The 15,958-nt window shown below is 53.4% G+C and overlaps 7 protein-coding genes across 7 annotated transcripts; 4 read left to right on the top strand and 3 right to left on the bottom strand.

The window, feature by feature from the left end:
• The first annotated feature begins 475 nt into the window (after positions 1 to 475).
• Positions 476 to 1,232, top strand: P168DRAFT_291956 (uncharacterized protein). The gene is made up of 2 exons (XM_024837502.1): positions 476 to 727; positions 801 to 1,232. The coding sequence occupies exon 2, from the start codon at positions 882 to 884 to the stop codon at positions 1,083 to 1,085; it is 204 nt and encodes a 67-aa protein (XP_024691443.1). The 5' UTR covers positions 476 to 727; positions 801 to 881; the 3' UTR covers positions 1,086 to 1,232.
• A 403-nt stretch (positions 1,233 to 1,635) lies between these two features.
• On the bottom strand, positions 1,636 to 2,587 carry vip1 (putative actin cytoskeleton protein (VIP1); the record flags this gene model as incomplete). The annotated part of the gene is made up of 3 exons (XM_024833101.1): positions 1,636 to 2,257; positions 2,367 to 2,453; positions 2,505 to 2,587. Coding segments are annotated over 3 exons (792 nt in total), but the record flags the coding sequence as incomplete, so codon positions are not given.
• Positions 2,588 to 2,862: 275 nt separating this feature from the next.
• On the bottom strand, positions 2,863 to 4,457 carry P168DRAFT_291954 (uncharacterized protein). Its single transcript, XM_024837501.1, has 3 exons — positions 4,021 to 4,457; positions 3,890 to 3,963; positions 2,863 to 3,831 (listed from the first exon to the last, which is right to left on the bottom strand). Exons 1-3 carry the CDS (start codon positions 4,223 to 4,225, stop codon positions 3,166 to 3,168), a joined length of 945 nt encoding a protein of 314 aa, XP_024691441.1. The 5' UTR covers positions 4,226 to 4,457; the 3' UTR covers positions 2,863 to 3,165.
• Positions 4,458 to 4,656: 199 nt separating this feature from the next.
• On the top strand, positions 4,657 to 6,952 carry P168DRAFT_291953 (uncharacterized protein). The gene is made up of 2 exons (XM_024837500.1): positions 4,657 to 5,849; positions 5,882 to 6,952. Exons 1-2 carry the CDS (start codon positions 5,073 to 5,075, stop codon positions 6,674 to 6,676), a joined length of 1,572 nt encoding a protein of 523 aa, XP_024691440.1. The 5' UTR covers positions 4,657 to 5,072; the 3' UTR covers positions 6,677 to 6,952.
• A 904-nt stretch (positions 6,953 to 7,856) lies between these two features.
• Positions 7,857 to 12,539, top strand: P168DRAFT_256567 (carbamoyl-phosphate synthase (glutamine-hydrolyzing) CPA2). The gene is made up of 3 exons (XM_024834524.1): positions 7,857 to 8,648; positions 8,899 to 11,951; positions 12,009 to 12,539. The coding sequence occupies exons 1-3, from the start codon at positions 8,291 to 8,293 to the stop codon at positions 12,114 to 12,116; spliced, it is 3,519 nt and encodes a 1,172-aa protein (XP_024691439.1). The 5' UTR covers positions 7,857 to 8,290; the 3' UTR covers positions 12,117 to 12,539.
• A 242-nt stretch (positions 12,540 to 12,781) lies between these two features.
• Positions 12,782 to 14,533, top strand: P168DRAFT_272398 (S-adenosylmethionine-dependent methyltransferase; the record flags this gene model as incomplete). The annotated part of the gene is made up of 3 exons (XM_024835318.1): positions 12,782 to 13,087; positions 13,202 to 13,501; positions 13,595 to 14,533. 3 exons carry the CDS (start codon positions 12,782 to 12,784, stop codon positions 14,531 to 14,533), a joined length of 1,545 nt encoding a protein of 514 aa, XP_024691438.1.
• Positions 14,534 to 14,623: 90 nt separating this feature from the next.
• P168DRAFT_291951 (40S ribosomal protein uS19) lies at positions 14,624 to 15,952 on the bottom strand. Its single transcript, XM_024837499.1, has 5 exons — positions 15,917 to 15,952; positions 15,825 to 15,843; positions 15,556 to 15,613; positions 15,087 to 15,383; positions 14,624 to 15,014 (listed from the first exon to the last, which is right to left on the bottom strand). Exons 1-5 carry the CDS (start codon positions 15,932 to 15,934, stop codon positions 14,945 to 14,947), a joined length of 462 nt encoding a protein of 153 aa, XP_024691437.1. The 5' UTR covers positions 15,935 to 15,952; the 3' UTR covers positions 14,624 to 14,944.
• Positions 15,953 to 15,958: the final 6 nt, after the last annotated feature.

The raw sequence follows: 15,958 nt of genomic DNA, 5'->3' as shown, positions 1-15,958 counted from the left end.
CTCTTTTTGGACGCGACCGATTCTTGATTGATTCATTGATTGACACGTTCGCATCGATTACGGTCGAGAGAGACCGCCGGATACGCCATAACGCTGTTGATGTTTTTTTTTTCTCTTCTATGTTTCCTATTTTCCTATTGTTATCTAGATCTGTTTTCCCCATCCCCATCATCCCCATTTGCACACATTTCCCTGCTGCTATCCATCCCCTGATTGCACCCTTGCACCCCAAAAGTCACACATGTATTGCACATTCCGATTCCCCCTTTGATATTGTCAATTGACTTATGTTTATGACACGAGAAAGAAAGCTAGCCAGCTGCCAGTCCAGCGGGAGACTTCCCTCTCCGTGTTGCATGTGCATGACGTCGCTGGCTTATGACGCCACTGCACTCTATCCCATATATACAAACTTTCCGCCAACAAATATATACCGACTCCGAGACAGTCTCGACCCACCGGGGTAGTAAGTAGTGTTAATTAGTAGTTAAAACTATAGTTGGTAGTTACTGTGTATTGGAATCGAGCTATGAACCGGATTCTGCTGTTTCGATGGTGGAACCGTCCATACGTCGACTCGGTGATAACGTCATTATGATACATGGTAGTTGATTTACTTGATATATCAGCCACACTGCTGTTACTTATATCCAGCACTACACCACTTTATCTCATCAAACATCCATCTCTCATCTCTCAATAACCACACTGGTACATATATACAAAGGTACATACCATCCCTATCCCTCCCAACACCAACCAAGCAACCAAAACTAACATCTCCCCTCTCAACCACACAGCTACCTACCTCCACCTCCACCACAAACCCAACCCTCCCTCCCTATATATATACCCAAAGGAAAAAGAAGAAAGGATTGAAAATGTCCGCCCCCCTCTCCGGCCGCGAATCCCCACCCCCCGAGAACCAATCCGGCTCTCAAGGCGGCGACCCCCCGGGCAAGGGCCACCTCAACCCGACTCCCGTGCACGCGCGGACGCCGCAGCCGCCTGAGCTGCAGAGTAACCCTAAGCATGTGCTGGAGGATATCCAGGCGAAGAAGTATGAGAAGGGGCCTGGGCGGTGATTTTCATTTTGTTTGATCGATTTTTTCTCGACTTGTCATGTGCTGTGCATTTTGGTGAATGTTGTTGATTGCTGTTGATTATTTTGGTTTGTTGTATTTAAAGGGCTGGTTCTAGTGGTGTAAACTTAACTTGAGGTTATTTATGAGTGGTGGACTTACTATAGTAGTGTTTACTGTGTGTGTTGGGAATGGGAAATAGTATCTAGTTTATATGCATTTTGAAACTCGATATCACCGTCTATGCTATCATTATGTGATGAAATGATTGAGCATTATTATCTAACTAGGTAAAAGTAACTAGATAGCTAGCAGCTCCATTTAACACAAGGCTTGTCCCAGACAGCTTCCAAACAGCTCAGCTGTGAACTTTGAAAAAAGAAGAAGAAAGAAACAGGCTTCACATCAAATCATTACACGCGAACGAAACCATCCCTCAAATATCAAATTAAAATCATCAATTAAGGAAAAGAAGCCATGGCCTTGATCACAGAATCACTTAAGACTTCTCAGGCGGTGCCGCGGCATCAGGGAAAGCCGCCGCCGGGGGCGCAGCAGTAGGGTTCACCTCAGGCGCAGCATTGGCAATCGGCACGTTGGCAGCGGTACCACTATCAGTAGCCTGCGGCGCGGCCTCCCCGCCAGCAGCAGCAGCCTTGCTCGCCTTCAAGTCCGCCAACCGGCGCGCCTCGGTGTGAATATCGCGCACCTGCTTATCGGTCTGGGCATAAAAGTCCCGCAGCTTCTGACCCGAGGGCGTGCCGAGGGCCTTCTCAAAGTAAGTATGCAAACCACGCCATCCGCTCGCAGCCTTGTCGCTAATCTTATAGCTCTCGTCAAGCCCGCGCGCACGGTCCGACGCCTTGAGCTTGCTGTCGAAGTTGGACAGCGCGCTGGTGAACTTGGACGAGAAGCCGTGCTTCTGGTCGAGCGAGATCGCCCTTTGGATGGCCGTGTCGCTGATGGCGTAGCCGTGGGCCAGGTACTCTGCGATGATGCGCGAGCGCGGCTTGTCTTCTTGGGCGACGTCGTTCCCGTTCTCGTCCTTCAGGTCGCCCGTGGGGCCGGCGCTGGTGGGGCGGCCGGCGATGTCGTCGAGGGATTGGGCGGATTCGACGTGGACGGTGGAGGTGCCGAGTTGAGTTTGGTCGAGGAGGAGGGCGGTTTTGGCGGCTCTGTGGGTTTTTGGTTAGTTCTGTGTATTTGTATGTATATGTGGTGGTATGGTGGTATGGTGGGATGGTGTTGGGTGGGTTGAATGGTGCGGGGTAGTGGTATACATACGCTGCTTTCTCGAACGTCACGGTCGCGGACTTGGCCGAGTCCTTCTCGCCGGAAACAGGAGTGACCGAGATGGAGGTGATCTTGCCACTACATCGACTGTTAGCTGGATACCATTTCTTCAAAAGGCTGGAGATGTACCAAAAGCTGAAGAACTCCTGGACCTCGGAGTCAGTAGTCTGGGCAGAGATGCCCGACACATGGACAGTTGAAGCTTCCGACATTGTTGTAGATGAAAGGCAAAAGAGGAATCTTGGGTATTGGTAAACAATCGAAAATTGACAGAAGTGAGGGAGGAAGATGAAACTCGCCAGATGAAAAGGAGCGAAGAGGGGTTATATCCATCTGGCGGTGCGGTGTCGTCACGCCACATATGACGTTTCTTGTACACAGCCACACCAGGTGGGTCTATGACGGTGGTGAATCAGGGTGGTTTTTAGATAGTTACTAACTGGATAGCGTACGTACTCCGGTGACTAGATCCAGGCAGTCGCGTTTTCGAGAGATAGACAGCTAACAAGTTATATATAGGATTGGCTATTGTGGATGTGGAAAGACTATTGCCAATGAATTCCAGAAATAGCCTATGCATTGGCACCAAAATAGACAGTCACGATTCTACCGAAAGCGAGGGAAAAGGCACCAGCCAATCCAATCTGCCCGAAACCTGGATCAAATCACAATAAAAATAAAAGAGAAATAAAAAAGAAAGAATAATGGAAAGGGGAAAAGGTGAAAGATGAAAGCTATGGTGAAAGATCCTGCTTCCTCGCCAGCAATATGTAGACTCAAGGTACCTATCTTATTCTGCAACATTGGCTGCTGGAATAGATACATTTTGTATTTCGCTGGGATCGGCTTGTTGATCTCTCGGGTGCGGTCCCTGTTCTCGAAGATTCTTGAGGGTTTGTTCTAGTTCCCGCACTCGTCGCCGTAGGATGTCGTTATCCCGCTTCAGAGATTCCCACTCTCCCCGCTGATGCACGACCTCTTCGTGACGAGAAATCGACGCGGCGGGGGATCGTTGCTGGGAAAGCGAGCTGCGGTGGGAATATGGCGCGTGCGGCCCACTTGCATGGTGAGGGAGAGACTCCATCTGCTGCCCCGATGAGGATAGTGATGCCGACGCCCCTTCTAACGGGCGGGGTGACGTGAAGGACGGCTCTCGGCTCCGACCCGATCGCGAGTGCTCTCCGGGCCGCTGTGACGGTAGACCAGTATCCCGCGACGGGGCGATCCCCGAGATGCTCCCTGTCCTTGACCCTTGAACTGCGGGGATGTACGACGAGCTCAGGCTGGACGAGGAGCGGTGTCGGCGGGACGCCGGAGTTGCGGGAGTGCCCAAGTAGGGCGACGTGTGGTGGGTGTCGATGGGGTCATTTGGAGCAGCGGATGCGGAAGAAGCCGTCGATGCGACAGACGCTGTTTGTTGGCGAAGCTGAGACAGTTCTCTGGACAGGCGATTCACCTGCGAATCAATCGATTAACATCACTATGACCGCCCACGAGAGGTGTTGATAGCTCACCATCGCCTCTTGCTCATGCTCCACCAATGAATGTATATCTGATGGTGTTAGGGGTTTGGGATGTCGCAATGGACCTATCTCGGTGTTAACTGACGTGTCGAATCACACTTTTTGCGATTGGTGCAACCTACCCGATGCTACTTGGATGCTTCCTTGTTCTCCGGGGATCGGACCTCCCGTATGGGCATCAGCCCCGAGCGAGGGAGCCGGAGGCCCCATCACTTGCGATGGCCGTCGTGACGAGGACGGAGAGGATTCCACGATGGAGTGTGATGCTGTTGAAGCTCGACGGCGAGATTGAGGAGCGCTGGGGACGGGGCTGATTTCTGGAGCCATAATTTGGGAGGACAGGGGATGATGAAGGACGGAGATGGAGGGGAACCAGAGGTACTGAACAATCTGAGGGGGAGCAACTGATCGCCTAAAAAGGCAGTGAGAATCGGACAGGGACCCGAGAAATTATCCCTTGATTGGAATTCCAGGGAGACTTAAAACATGCCAAACAAGGAGGCTCCACTGAAGTTTGATTGCTAGACAGGTTTGTTGAAGAAGTTGACGACGCTGCGTTGGTCGATTCATGCATGGGGAGCTCGATTAGCAGTATCAAGTCAACCAACCACTCCTTAGGAACTTCCCCACCTCCTGGGTTGATGTAATAGGGTGGGTTATCCACTTGTTTTGTCTCCCCTGTCATGATCCGGGATTGTTTAATTAATGTATTCCTGTTCCCGGTCTGTTGATCTAACGGCTTGATTTTCCTACAGTGTAATTTGCCCCCACTATCGGTATCTACTACTGTGATGCTATACAACGTGGATGGTGACCAACAACATATGTCCACTCACCACAATATCGAAGATCACATATCAAAAATAAAATAAACAAACCCACTGATCGATTCTACCCCGCAGAGAAAGTATGTGGAATGTACCATGGGGTCCACTGTTGATTCTTGTCTTTGTATAGGATCACGTGAGTACATCACGATCCGCGGCTGACATAACACCACCATACAACAACAACCTCTAGCGACAACAACTACGACCCGAAGCAATCAGACACTGGAAGGACCCAGCTCCTCAATCAGTTATTGGAACCTCGTCGCGAGACGGTTTCAGATGCAAAGTTTCAAAGTGAAGACTGTTGGTGTCAGCAGTCCCTGAAACCCCCTCCTGAACCACCCATGGCCCACCGGACTCCCAGCGAGCCCAACCATGCCGCTGCCCACATTCCCCCCTTCGCAAGGCCGCTCGCTCCTTACATCCGAACCCGCCAGGAGACCCTGCGCATTCGACAGGCCCTGACGATCTACCTCCGCTCGCTCATTACCTTCGCCGACGACGATGCCGATCGTCCGGACCGCCACGCGCAATCCCACCTCTCCCTGTGTGTGCCTCACGAGGCGGTCGTCGACGTGAAACGCACTCCGCCGGATGTGTCTGGCTTGAGGGGAGAGTACTTGGAGGCGCTACGGGCGAACGTCGCGGCGAGGAAGGAATACCAGTCGTTATGCGAAGGCGAGGCCTCTGCGCCCGCTCCGCCTACCTCGGAGACGCCGAAACCAGATTCCACCCTCGAGCTCCAGGCCTACCTTCGACTGCTTCGCGATCGCCGCCAGAATTCTAAGCTGCGCGTCTTTCAGCACCATCTGCAACAAATCAAAGCTCGCGAGACGGTCAAACCGGAGGATTTTGAGCGGACGGATGGGAAAGAACGGTTGGTGGTACCGGAGGACTGGACACAAGATGAGCAGAGCGGGGGCCGGCCCGAAGCGGACATTGAAGGGTTGTTGCATAACTTGGAGAGGGCCGTGGTGCGCGCCAAGAGCCAGCTCGACCGTGAGAAGAGGCTGTTTGAGGAGCTGAAGGCGCGGCACGACGCACGGGAGAACCCCGATGGCATTGATCCAGCCGTCAAGCTCGCGGCATTACAAAGAACCAGAGACGAGTTGGTGCAGTGGGTGGAACAGACGCTGACCACTGCGGGGAGCAGCGAAGATGGCCCCCGGAGGAAATACCCGCGGAGGAGATTGAGGAATCGGTGCGTCTGCTGGAAGAACAAAAGGCACAGGCTATGGAACTTTACTCCGACTACGTGGACGCCCGCAAGCGGCTTTTGGATGCCGCAGCTCGCGCCTGTCAGCCCATCGCCAGCGCTTCCGCGAAGCCTCCGGACCGGTCGCCTGGTCCAGACAAACTCATTACCGAACCGACACCGTCGCTGGAGAGTCTGGATGCTCTCTCGTTTACTAGCGACGTTCTACTCCCTCTTGCCAAGAGCCAGCGGGCACTGTCCCTCCAGAAGACCTACCTCGCCGGGCTTCTTGGGAAAGAGAAGTCCACGACGCTCCGGATCTTGAATCGCCTCAGCGACGAGAGCCATCTTCTGCCGGAGTATCCGATCTTGGCCCGTCAGCCCCGTTTCAAGCACACCGCCACCGCCGCCCAGAAGGACCCCGCCAAGCAGGATGCGGTTGTTTCGCTGGCCGAAGCCTGGGCCTTTGCTTCCGACGCGGCGGACTCGGGCAACCGAGAGTTTGTGGAACAGAAGGTGCTCCAGGGGACTGAAACGACGGAGGATGCGCAGCAGGCGCTGCAAGAGATCTACGGTCTGCTCAACCAGGACCTCGAGGAGACTCTACGCGAAGCCGATGGGGACGGGCAAGGCGACAATGACATCTGGGCGTCTGAGGCACGGTCGATCCGGTCGCGGACGAGAGCCAACCGGAGTGAACGGCGACCCAAGGGGCCCTGGTCCCGACTGAATGGGCGGATTGGCGTGGAATGATTGGATTGATGATTTAATAATATGACTTCCATTGGTACACTACCTACCTAGTACCTACTAAGGAATAAGCACCGACGTGAGGGATCTGCCTAGTCAATCTCATAATGCAAATTAATATCTAGGTACCTTAACCTTATTGACCCTAATTGGCTTTCCACGGGTACTACCGCGATATGGGTGTTATCAGGTGATCCGGCCTCCGAATGCCATTGCCGGTTGCCGGTCCCAAGGCGTCTAGCGTGGTAGCGAGGCTGCTGCAGCGGGGACTGAACCCCAGAAAGGATAGATCGGCTGGTGTATCTTTTTCCTGTTTTCTTACTATTGTACTTATTGATTTATTTTTTTTTCTTTTCCCAGTGAAAGAAAGTCTTCGTAGCAGTTGCTTTGAGGATTCACACGTATGTATCTAACTTATATCTAACTCAGATGGTAACCTGATATACCAAGGTATGGTGTATATGGGTAGAGTAATCAGTCCTCGTAGTAAGAAAAACACAAACTTATAGAAGCCGTGCGGCAGAGAATATTTTCACTAGTGTCCACTGTCTACCTCCATGGGCTCCACTGTCATCATCGTCATAAAGGTCTGAGTCACTAATTACAGAGTACTAACTACCGACCTAGTAACTAACTACTAATGAGTACAACTAACGGATACACATTTCTCGGTTTGCTCCGGATGAGAGATTGAGGGGTTAGTTACTATCAATTAGGGTTAGCGAGCCACAGTGAAGTCATGGCGGTAGTTTAAACACAATTCGGTCAACTCGCATAGACCAATACCAATGAGGATTCAACACTCAACACTGAGTCCGAGGCTAGCTGGAGGGATGGATACAGAATCCTGTAGCGGTGGTTGAAAAGTTATGCAGGGAATATTAGGTAAGGGAGGCGTTTGTCCTGGATTTCCATCAGTTAGATATATCTCATTGGTGGAAGATACAGGCGGTGATAGACGCAGCTGACCTCATCCGAATAATGCAAGCTCCGCAGACCGGAACGCTTAGCGGTCCCTGCCAAAAGTTTGGCTCTATTGGTTTTGGTTAGGAAATTTCCACTCTTCGGGACGTTCCTTGTCCAACTCGCGTCAACTCGCTATCCCGACTCTCTCTTTTTTTTTTTTTTCTCTTCTGGCTCCGCTTTTTTTTCCAAAGAGGGTCATCCCAACCCATTGACTCATCGCCGCTACCAAGGTTTTTCTTTTCTTTTTTATTTGCCCTTGACCTTTTTCCCTCTTCCTCTAATTTTCTCTCCTCTCCTTGTTAGTCGCATCCTCGTGCTTCTTCTGTTCCTCCCTTTCGACTTGTACGCTAGGCCATTTCCTCTATCCACCTTGACCTCTTCGTCCTCTCCGGGGCAATTGGGCGTGTGGCATAAAAGCGGGACAAGAAGGGATCAACCTAGGCCGATCGAGGGCTAAAAAAGGACCTGAATTTTTTCTGTCCTAGAAAACACGCAACTTCAACACCTCCCTCCCTCTCGAGACCATCCGCGGGACAAATCCCAAGTTCAGAAAAAAAGGAGCAAGACCATCCTTCGTCGGGTCGAATTGACTCCTTCATTTTACACCTTTTAATTTTCTAATTTTTCCGTTCCCCCGCGCGGTGCGCAAATATGGTTCTCGCCGCGCGTTGCGGGCAGGCTACGTCCGCTCTTTTGCGGCAGCGCTGTGTGGCCGATTCCCGCCGCTCCGCCCTCTCTCTGCGCGCTTTCTCCTCCCAGACGACGACTGTCCGGTCCACGGCGGCGAACCTGCGGTTGCAGCAGAAGACTGCTTCGCCATGGCGTCCCCAGCAGCTGCGCTCGTTCTCCAGCGCTCTGCGTCGTCTGGCTTCTGAGGCTCCCTCCGCTGAGAGCTACCTCGCTAGCGGTGCCGTCAAGCCTAGCAGCGGTCTTGTCGATGTCAAGAAGGTGCTCGTCATCGGTAGTGGTGGTCTGAGTATTGGTCAGGCTGGTGAATTTGATTATTCGGGTAAGTTATTTCGGGCTATTGAGGATGGGGAATATTTGCGTTGAGTTGCTTCTTTTCTCTTCTTTCTTCGCCCTTGGGAGTGAAGGGTTCCGATCATCGGCCTTTTCGAAGAGTTGATGTGGAGAACACCTGAGGGTGTTGGAAGAATTGATTTGATAAGGGCACAAGACCAACAGAGGAAGAAGAAAGAAAAAAAATGAAGAATAAACAGATTGTCTGGATAATGACTGACCCTGTCCTTTAACTACAGGTTCCCAAGCCCTGAAGGCCCTCAAGGAAGCCGGTGTCGAATCGGTCCTCATCAACCCCAACATTGCTACCATTCAAACCGATCACAAGCTCGCCGATCAGGTTTACTACCTCCCCGTCACCCCGGAGTACGTGAGCTACGTCATTGAGCGCGAGCAGCCCGATGGCATCTTCCTCTCCTTCGGTGGTCAGACCGCCCTGAACTTGGGTGTGCAGATGAACCGCATGGGTCTCTTCGAGCGTCATGGTGTCCGTGTCCTGGGTACCAGCATCAAGACTCTGGAGACCAGCGAGGATCGTGACCTTTTCGCCAAGGCCTTGAACGAGATTGATATCCCTATCGCCGAGTCCATTGCCGTCGGTACCGTCGACGAGGCCCTGCAGGCCGCCGAGTCCGTCGGCTACCCCATCATTGTTCGCTCTGCGTACGCTCTGGGTGGTCTGGGTTCCGGTTTCGCCAACAACCCCGAGGAGTTGAAGAACTTGTCGTCGCGCTCCTTGACCCTGTCCCCTCAGATTCTGGTCGAGAAGTCTCTGCGAGGCTGGAAGGAGGTCGAGTATGAGGTTGTTCGGGACGCCGCCAACAACTGCATCACGGTCTGCAACATGGAGAACTTCGACCCGCTGGGTATCCACACCGGTGACAGTATCGTCGTTGCCCCCAGTCAGACTCTGTCCGATGAGGAGTACCACATGCTGCGTACCGCTGCCATCAAGATCGTTCGCCACCTTGGTGTCGTCGGTGAATGCAACGTCCAGTACGCCCTGCAGCCCGATGGTCTGGACTACCGTGTCATTGAGGTCAACGCGCGTCTCTCGCGTTCGTCTGCCCTGGCCTCCAAGGCGACCGGTTACCCCCTGGCCTACACGGCCGCCAAGATCGGCCTGGGCCACACCCTCCCCGAGCTGCCCAATGCCGTGACCAAGACCACCACTGCCAACTTCGAGCCCAGTCTGGACTACATCGTCACCAAGATCCCCCGGTGGGATCTGAGCAAGTTCCAGCATGTCAACCGCGACATTGGTAGCGCCATGAAGTCCGTTGGTGAGGTTATGGCCATTGGCCGTACCTTCGAGGAGTCGATCCAGAAGGCCATCCGCCAGGTTGACCCTAAATTCCTCGGTTTCCAGGGTGATCACTTCGAGAACCTCGACGACGTCCTGAAGAACCCCACTGACCGCCGTTGGTTGGCCGTCGGCCAGGCCATGCTCCACGAGGGCTACTCCGTGGACAAGGTCCACGAGCTGTCCAAGATCGACAAGTGGTTCCTGTACAAGCTGCAGAACATCGTTGACTGCCACCACGAGCTCAAGGAGATCGGCAGCCTCTTCGGCGTCCAGCACGAGACCATGCTGAAGGCCAAGAAGCTCGGATTCTCCGACAAGCAGATCGCCCTTCTGGTCGGCTCGTCTGAGGACGATGTCCGCGCCCGCCGTACCAGCTTCGGTATCCGCCCGTGGGTGAAGAAGATTGACACCCTGGCTGCGGAGTTCCCTGCCGACACCAACTACCTCTACACCACCTACAACGCCTCCTCTCACGACGTCAGCTTCGATGACCACGGAATCATCATCCTCGGCAGCGGTGTGTACCGTATCGGTAGCTCCGTCGAGTTCGACTGGTGTGCGGTCAACGCCACTCTGTCCCTGAAGAACATGGACAAGAAGACGGTCATGATCAACTACAACCCCGAGACCTACTCCACTGATTTCGACACCGCCGACAAGCTGTACTTCGAGGAGCTCAGCTACGAGCGTGTCATGGATATCTACGAGCTCGAGGCCGCCAGCGGTGTCGTTGTCTCTGTCGGTGGCCAGCTGCCGCAGAACATTGCCCTCCGCCTGCAGGAGACTGGCGGTGCTCATGTCCTGGGTACCAACCCCAAGGACATCGACAACGCCGAGGACCGTCACAAGTTCTCGCAGATCCTGGACAGCATCGGTGTTGATCAGCCCGCCTGGAAGGAGCTTACTTCCGTGGCCGAGGCCGAGCGCTTCGCCGACTCTGTTGGCTACCCCGTGCTGGTCCGTCCCAGTTACGTCCTGTCCGGTGCGGCCATGAACGTCATCTACAGCCAGGATGAGCTCAAGGAGAAGCTTCTGAATGCCAGCGCTGTCTCGCCTGACCACCCCGTCGTGATCACCAAGTTCATCGAGGGCGCTGAGGAGATCGATGTCGACGGTGTTGCCTCGAACGGCAAGCTGATCCTGCACGCTGTCAGTGAGCACGTCGAGCCCGCCGGTGTGCACTCCGGTGACGCCACCCTTGTCCTTCCTCCCGCCAACCTGGACGAGTCCATCATGGCCCGCGTCAAGGAGATCGCCGAGAAGGTTGCCAAGGCCTGGAACATCACCGGTCCCTTCAACATGCAGATCATCAAGGCCGACCAGGAGGGCGCCCAGCCCGAGCTGAAGGTCATCGAGTGCAACCTGCGTGCTTCTCGTTCGTTCCCCTTCGCCTCCAAGGTTCTGGGCACCAACTTCATCGATGTTGCCACCAAGGCCCTGGTTGGCCGTGACGTCCCCGAGCCCACCGACCTGATGACCACCAAGCGTGACTACCTGGCCACCAAGGTGCCCCAGTTCAGCTGGACCCGTCTGGCCGGTGCCGACCCCTTCCTGGGCGTCGAGATGGCCAGTACCGGTGAGATTGCCTGCTTCGGTAAGGACCTCGTCGAGGCCTACTGGGCTTCCCTGCAGTCGACCATGAACTTCCGCGTGCCTGAGCCCGGTGAGGGTATCCTGCTTGGCGGCGACATCAACAACCCCGCTCTGGTCCAGATCGTCGAGTACCTCAACCCTCTGGGCTTCAAGTTCTTCGCTGCCAGCCCCGACGTCAAGGCTCACATCGAGTCCACCGCCAAGGACGCTTCCGTGCAGGTCATCGAGTTCCCCAAGAAGGACAAGCGTGCTCTCCGTGAGGTGTTCCAGAAGTACAACATCCACGGTACTTTCAACCTCGCCAAGACCCGCGGCAAGACCCTGGTCGACGAGGACTACGTCATGAGACGTAACGCCGTTGACTTTGGCGTGCCTCTCTTCATGGAGACCAAGGTAAGACTAACCGAACCGTCCTTTTATCCATCGTGACTATATGCTAATCCTCTTTAGACTGCTCTCCTCTTCGCCCAGGCTATGAGCCAGAAGCTGCCTCGCGCCGAGGGTATCCCCTCCGAGGTCCGCAGCTGGTCCGACTTCGCCGGCACCAAGATGATGTAAACAAAAGCAAAGCAAAAGTGTTTATTATTCCCTTATAGATATAATCATCGGCGATTTACTGTTGTTCTCTGTTTCGAAAGACCGCCTTGCTTGGCGTAGCAGGTGTGGGCATGTTGATATAAGTCTTGCCTGCTGTTTCCGTCCTGGATGAAGCAAAAGCGGATATGAGGATTTTGGTTCATGTGGTTTGGTGCATTTTCTTTTTTCTCTTTTCTTTTCAAATTTTTTTTTTTTCTTTTTTTTTTTACTCCGTTCCCTTTAGCAATTGTTCATTACCCCTCTTTCTTGATGGCGTCGAGAAGGTGTAGACCGACATTGTCCTGGAGAGGAATGAATGTTGGATGACTCGATCTGCTGTTTTCATCATATTCAGATTTTGATGTGTATATTATTAGTGTAGTGATTTAGCCAATCTCAACTCGCATATGAAGTGATCTTACTGTTTGTATACTGCACTTGAGCATACTTAGAAGACATGAACTGAAGTAACTTGCCCGTCCAACTTGCCCTCAAGTCCAATATCCGCAGAGAGATAAGGTAATGACTAATCGCCCCAATCCAACGAATCATTTTCTTCTCTTCATCGCCTAGTCCATCAAATACATCCATACATACATAGTGACAACTCAATCATATCAAATTCCCATGAAACTCAAACACCAACCATGCCCCCAACCGACAATGACAACAACAACAACAACAACAACAACAACGACCTCCCAGGAGTCTACACAAACACCACACCCGGCCCAGCCCCCAACGGCCTCGGCCAAGGCCTCTTCGCTACCAAAGCCATCCCCGCCGGCGGGGACGTCCTGAATATCAAGACGCCCTTCGTTGCGGTTCTGGATACGGAGCGGCTGGAGGATACGTGCTCTGGGTGTTTTGGGAGGAGGTATCTTGGTGGTGATAGTGATGATGTAACATTACGGGCGTGTACGGGGTGTCGGGTTGTGAGGTATTGCGATAGGGTTAGTACTATCTCACTTTCGATGTAGATAGTTTTCACATCTATCTATGTATCTACCTTCTCCCTCCCCCCCAAATCAAAGGCAGGAACCCCGACACTGAAACAAGAAACACAGACATGCCAATCCAAAGACTGGAAACTCGCCCACTCCCTCGAGTGTCCAACCTTCAAGAAACTAACCCCCCGCGTGTTGCCCAACAACGCCCGCGCTCTCCTTCGCATCGTCCAGCGTGTTCAACGCGGGAAGTACGTTCCCGCGGAACTGGACCGCTTCGCGCAGCTGGAGACGCACGAGGCGGCTATCAGGGCGGAGAGTCCGCGGCAGTGGGAGCGTATTTCGCTGTCTGCGAAGGCTGTTGGTGCTTATTCTGGGGGTGGGATGGGCGAGGAGGAGATCTGTGGGGTTGGTGCTAAGGTTTGTTTTTCCTTTTATTTTTTCTTTTCTTCCACCTGTAGTATACGTGCTATTAAAAACGAAGAGGAAACGAGATAAAACTAACAAAAACAGCTGGATCTAAACTCCTTCAACCTAACAAACGCCCAATACGACCGCATAGGCCTCTACCTGCACCCCTACGCAGCACTCATCAACCACAGCTGCGCCTACAACGCAGTAGCAGGCTTCGACGGCGCCGAACTCTTCGTCAAAGCTGTGCGTCCAATCTCGAACGACGAGCAGGTCTTTATCTCCTACGTCGATACGACGAACCCGACCCAGCTGCGCAGGCAGGAGCTTCGTGAGCGGTATTTCTTTGACTGCGCTTGTTCGAAATGTTCGTCTTCTGCCCAAGATGAGGGCCAACAGGAGCAGCAGCAGGGCATGGAAGCGTTCAAGATACTGCGGTCTACCCCGGCGAGTACCTCCAACGATGACGATCCTGTTAGGAGAGTCGAAAGACTACAGTCCGCGCTGCGCGAAGTTAACACATCCACGTCGTGCCCTATAACCAGCCAGCCTATCGTCGCGCTTCGGGATGAGTTGATAGCCTCGCTTCTCTCGGCTGGGATGTTTTACGCTGCGTTTGCGCACGCTGCTGTGCGCTACGTGCGCGTTGATCCTGTCGTGTACCCGTTTGTGGGGCATCCTATCCGGGCGGTTCATGCTTGGGCGCTGGCGAAGTTGGCGATTCATTTGTCGCAGGGTGGGGAGGGTGGAGTTGGAGCTGGGGATGGGGGTGAGAAGGAGGTGCGGGCGGCTGTTGAGAGGCTGGGGTTGAATCTTGGGCTGGTTATTTGGTCGGTGTTGAGGGGGCTTGTTGTCGGGGAGGGTGCTGCTTGTGCGGTGCCTGGGTTTAGGGGGGTGGTTGGGAGCGCGTTTGGGGAGGTGCAGGGGGAGTTTGTGAGGAATGGGATTGAGCCTGGGAGGATGGGGGTGGAGATTGGGAGGGAGTGGGAGAAGGTGGGGAGGTTGGTTGGGGGTGTTATTGAGGGGGAGGGGGGTAAATAGTCGTTGCTTAGAAGACTATATACACTTTGTAGGATTAGGATGAGCGGGTGGTTTGAGGGTAGAACGTGTTGGACAGAAGCCCTTCTGTTGGCGTCTACAGGTAGATACAGATACCTAGGTCTTTATAATTCAATACACTGAAAGGTTCGTTAAATTAAGACACCCCCATCTCAGGAAGGCATCTCCGCCCCAATATGTATGAGGCGGATCATCAGTTCAGTTCAGTTCGTTCACATGCCGACAAAAGACCTTATATTGAGATGCAAACAGCTGACCCGCACTTGACATACAAGTAGACGATGGACCCATATAGACAACGCAAATGGTATCCACCCATTTTTGTTTTCTTCTCCCAGCACATCCGGACGCCTGATTCCTCCACGCGACACCGCAAACCGACTGATTCCCAGTTTACTTGAGGGGAATGAAACGGGAAGAGTGGGTGGCACCGATACCGGGACGACCGTGCTTGACGGGCTTGCTATAGGATTGTTAATTCCCTTCTTTCTTCTTTTTTTTTCTGCCAATCCTAGGGTGAAAAGGGAGAACATACTATGAGATGGAGAATTCTCCCAGGTAGTGGCCAACCATCTCGGGCTTGACTTCGACCTGGTTGAACTCCTTGCCGGAGTAGATACCGACAACGCTGCCGATCATCTCGGGGACAACGATCATGTTACGGAGGTGGGTCTTGACGAGCTCGGGCTTCTCGTTGGCGGGAGCCTCCTGCTTGGCCTTGCGGAGCTTCTTGATCAGGCCCATGGGCTTGCGCTTCAGGCCACGGTTGAACCTGCGGCGGGCACGGGCGTGCACGACATCACGGAGCTGTTCGGAGGAGAGGTCGAGGAGCCTGACGATGTTAGAAAAGAAACTATCCATCATGACAGATTCCATAGCATGGGATGATCCTGTGCATCCTATCCCTCAACGGTGATTCCCCCAATATGCACGCAATCGTCGGTGGTTCGCTCGTTTAGGTCGGATGCACGGATTTCAAGCCAGGAATATCGGAGTCCACATACTGGTCGAGGTCAATGCCGCGGTAAGAAAACTTGCGGAACTGTCTTCTCTTCTTGATCTCTGTTGGCGATGGCTGTCAGCGCTGATGTCCCTTTTCGAAATGTGTGTCCCTCCCGATCGTTGAATCCGGTCCTGATCCTTCATCCCAAATCCATCTCGAAACCCATTTCCATCGCAAAATTTCCACCCCAGGACATATCGCACAACCAAATCGGAATATTCATGGGACCGGACGGGATAGGAAAGGGTTGGTGCAGTAAAAAAAACGTACCGGCGGCCTCCTCGGCGTTCTGCAAAACAAGACAATTGTTAGCGACCTAGTCTCCCTCTCTCCACCGTCGCATGGGATATATAAAGACTCACGTATTCGGTGTCAGCCATTTCTGCAGATGTGTTTCCTCTCAA

This window comes from Aspergillus campestris (assembly GCF_002847485.1).
Source record: "Aspergillus campestris IBT 28561 chromosome Unknown P168scaffold_9, whole genome shotgun sequence".
Taxonomy (NCBI): Eukaryota; Fungi; Ascomycota; class Eurotiomycetes; order Eurotiales; family Aspergillaceae; genus Aspergillus; species Aspergillus campestris.
This window is presented reverse-complemented; position numbering and strand designations above follow the sequence as displayed.

Excerpts from the sequence above, each read along its gene's own strand:
- P168DRAFT_291953 (XM_024837500.1), top strand. The coding sequence starts at position 5,073 with ATGGCCCACCGGACTCCCAGCGAGCCCAACCATGCCGCTGCCCACATT. Across the intron at positions 5,850-5,881 it reads GAGACGAGTTGGTGCAGTGG|CGAAGATGGCCCCCGGAGGA; the intron begins GTGGAACAGACG and ends TGCGGGGAGCAG.
- P168DRAFT_291954 (XM_024837501.1), bottom strand. The coding sequence starts at position 4,225 with ATGGCTCCAGAAATCAGCCCCGTCCCCAGCGCTCCTCAATCTCGCCGT. Across the intron at positions 3,964-4,020 it reads AAGCATCCAAGTAGCATCGG|GTCCATTGCGACATCCCAAA; the intron begins GTAGGTTGCACC and ends ACACCGAGATAG. Across the intron at positions 3,832-3,889 it reads AGCATGAGCAAGAGGCGATG|GTGAATCGCCTGTCCAGAGA; the intron begins GTGAGCTATCAA and ends ATTGATTCGCAG.
- P168DRAFT_291951 (XM_024837499.1), bottom strand. Across the intron at positions 15,384-15,555 it reads CGCGGCATTGACCTCGACCA|GCTCCTCGACCTCTCCTCCG; the intron begins GTATGTGGACTC and ends TAACATCGTCAG. Across the intron at positions 15,015-15,086 it reads GGAGAATTCTCCATCTCATA|CAAGCCCGTCAAGCACGGTC; the intron begins GTATGTTCTCCC and ends ACAATCCTATAG.
- P168DRAFT_291956 (XM_024837502.1), top strand. The coding sequence starts at position 882 with ATGTCCGCCCCCCTCTCCGGCCGCGAATCCCCACCCCCCGAGAACCAA.
- P168DRAFT_256567 (XM_024834524.1), top strand. The coding sequence starts at position 8,291 with ATGGTTCTCGCCGCGCGTTGCGGGCAGGCTACGTCCGCTCTTTTGCGG. Across the intron at positions 8,649-8,898 it reads TGGTGAATTTGATTATTCGG|GTTCCCAAGCCCTGAAGGCC; the intron begins GTAAGTTATTTC and ends CTTTAACTACAG. Across the intron at positions 11,952-12,008 it reads CTCTCTTCATGGAGACCAAG|ACTGCTCTCCTCTTCGCCCA; the intron begins GTAAGACTAACC and ends AATCCTCTTTAG.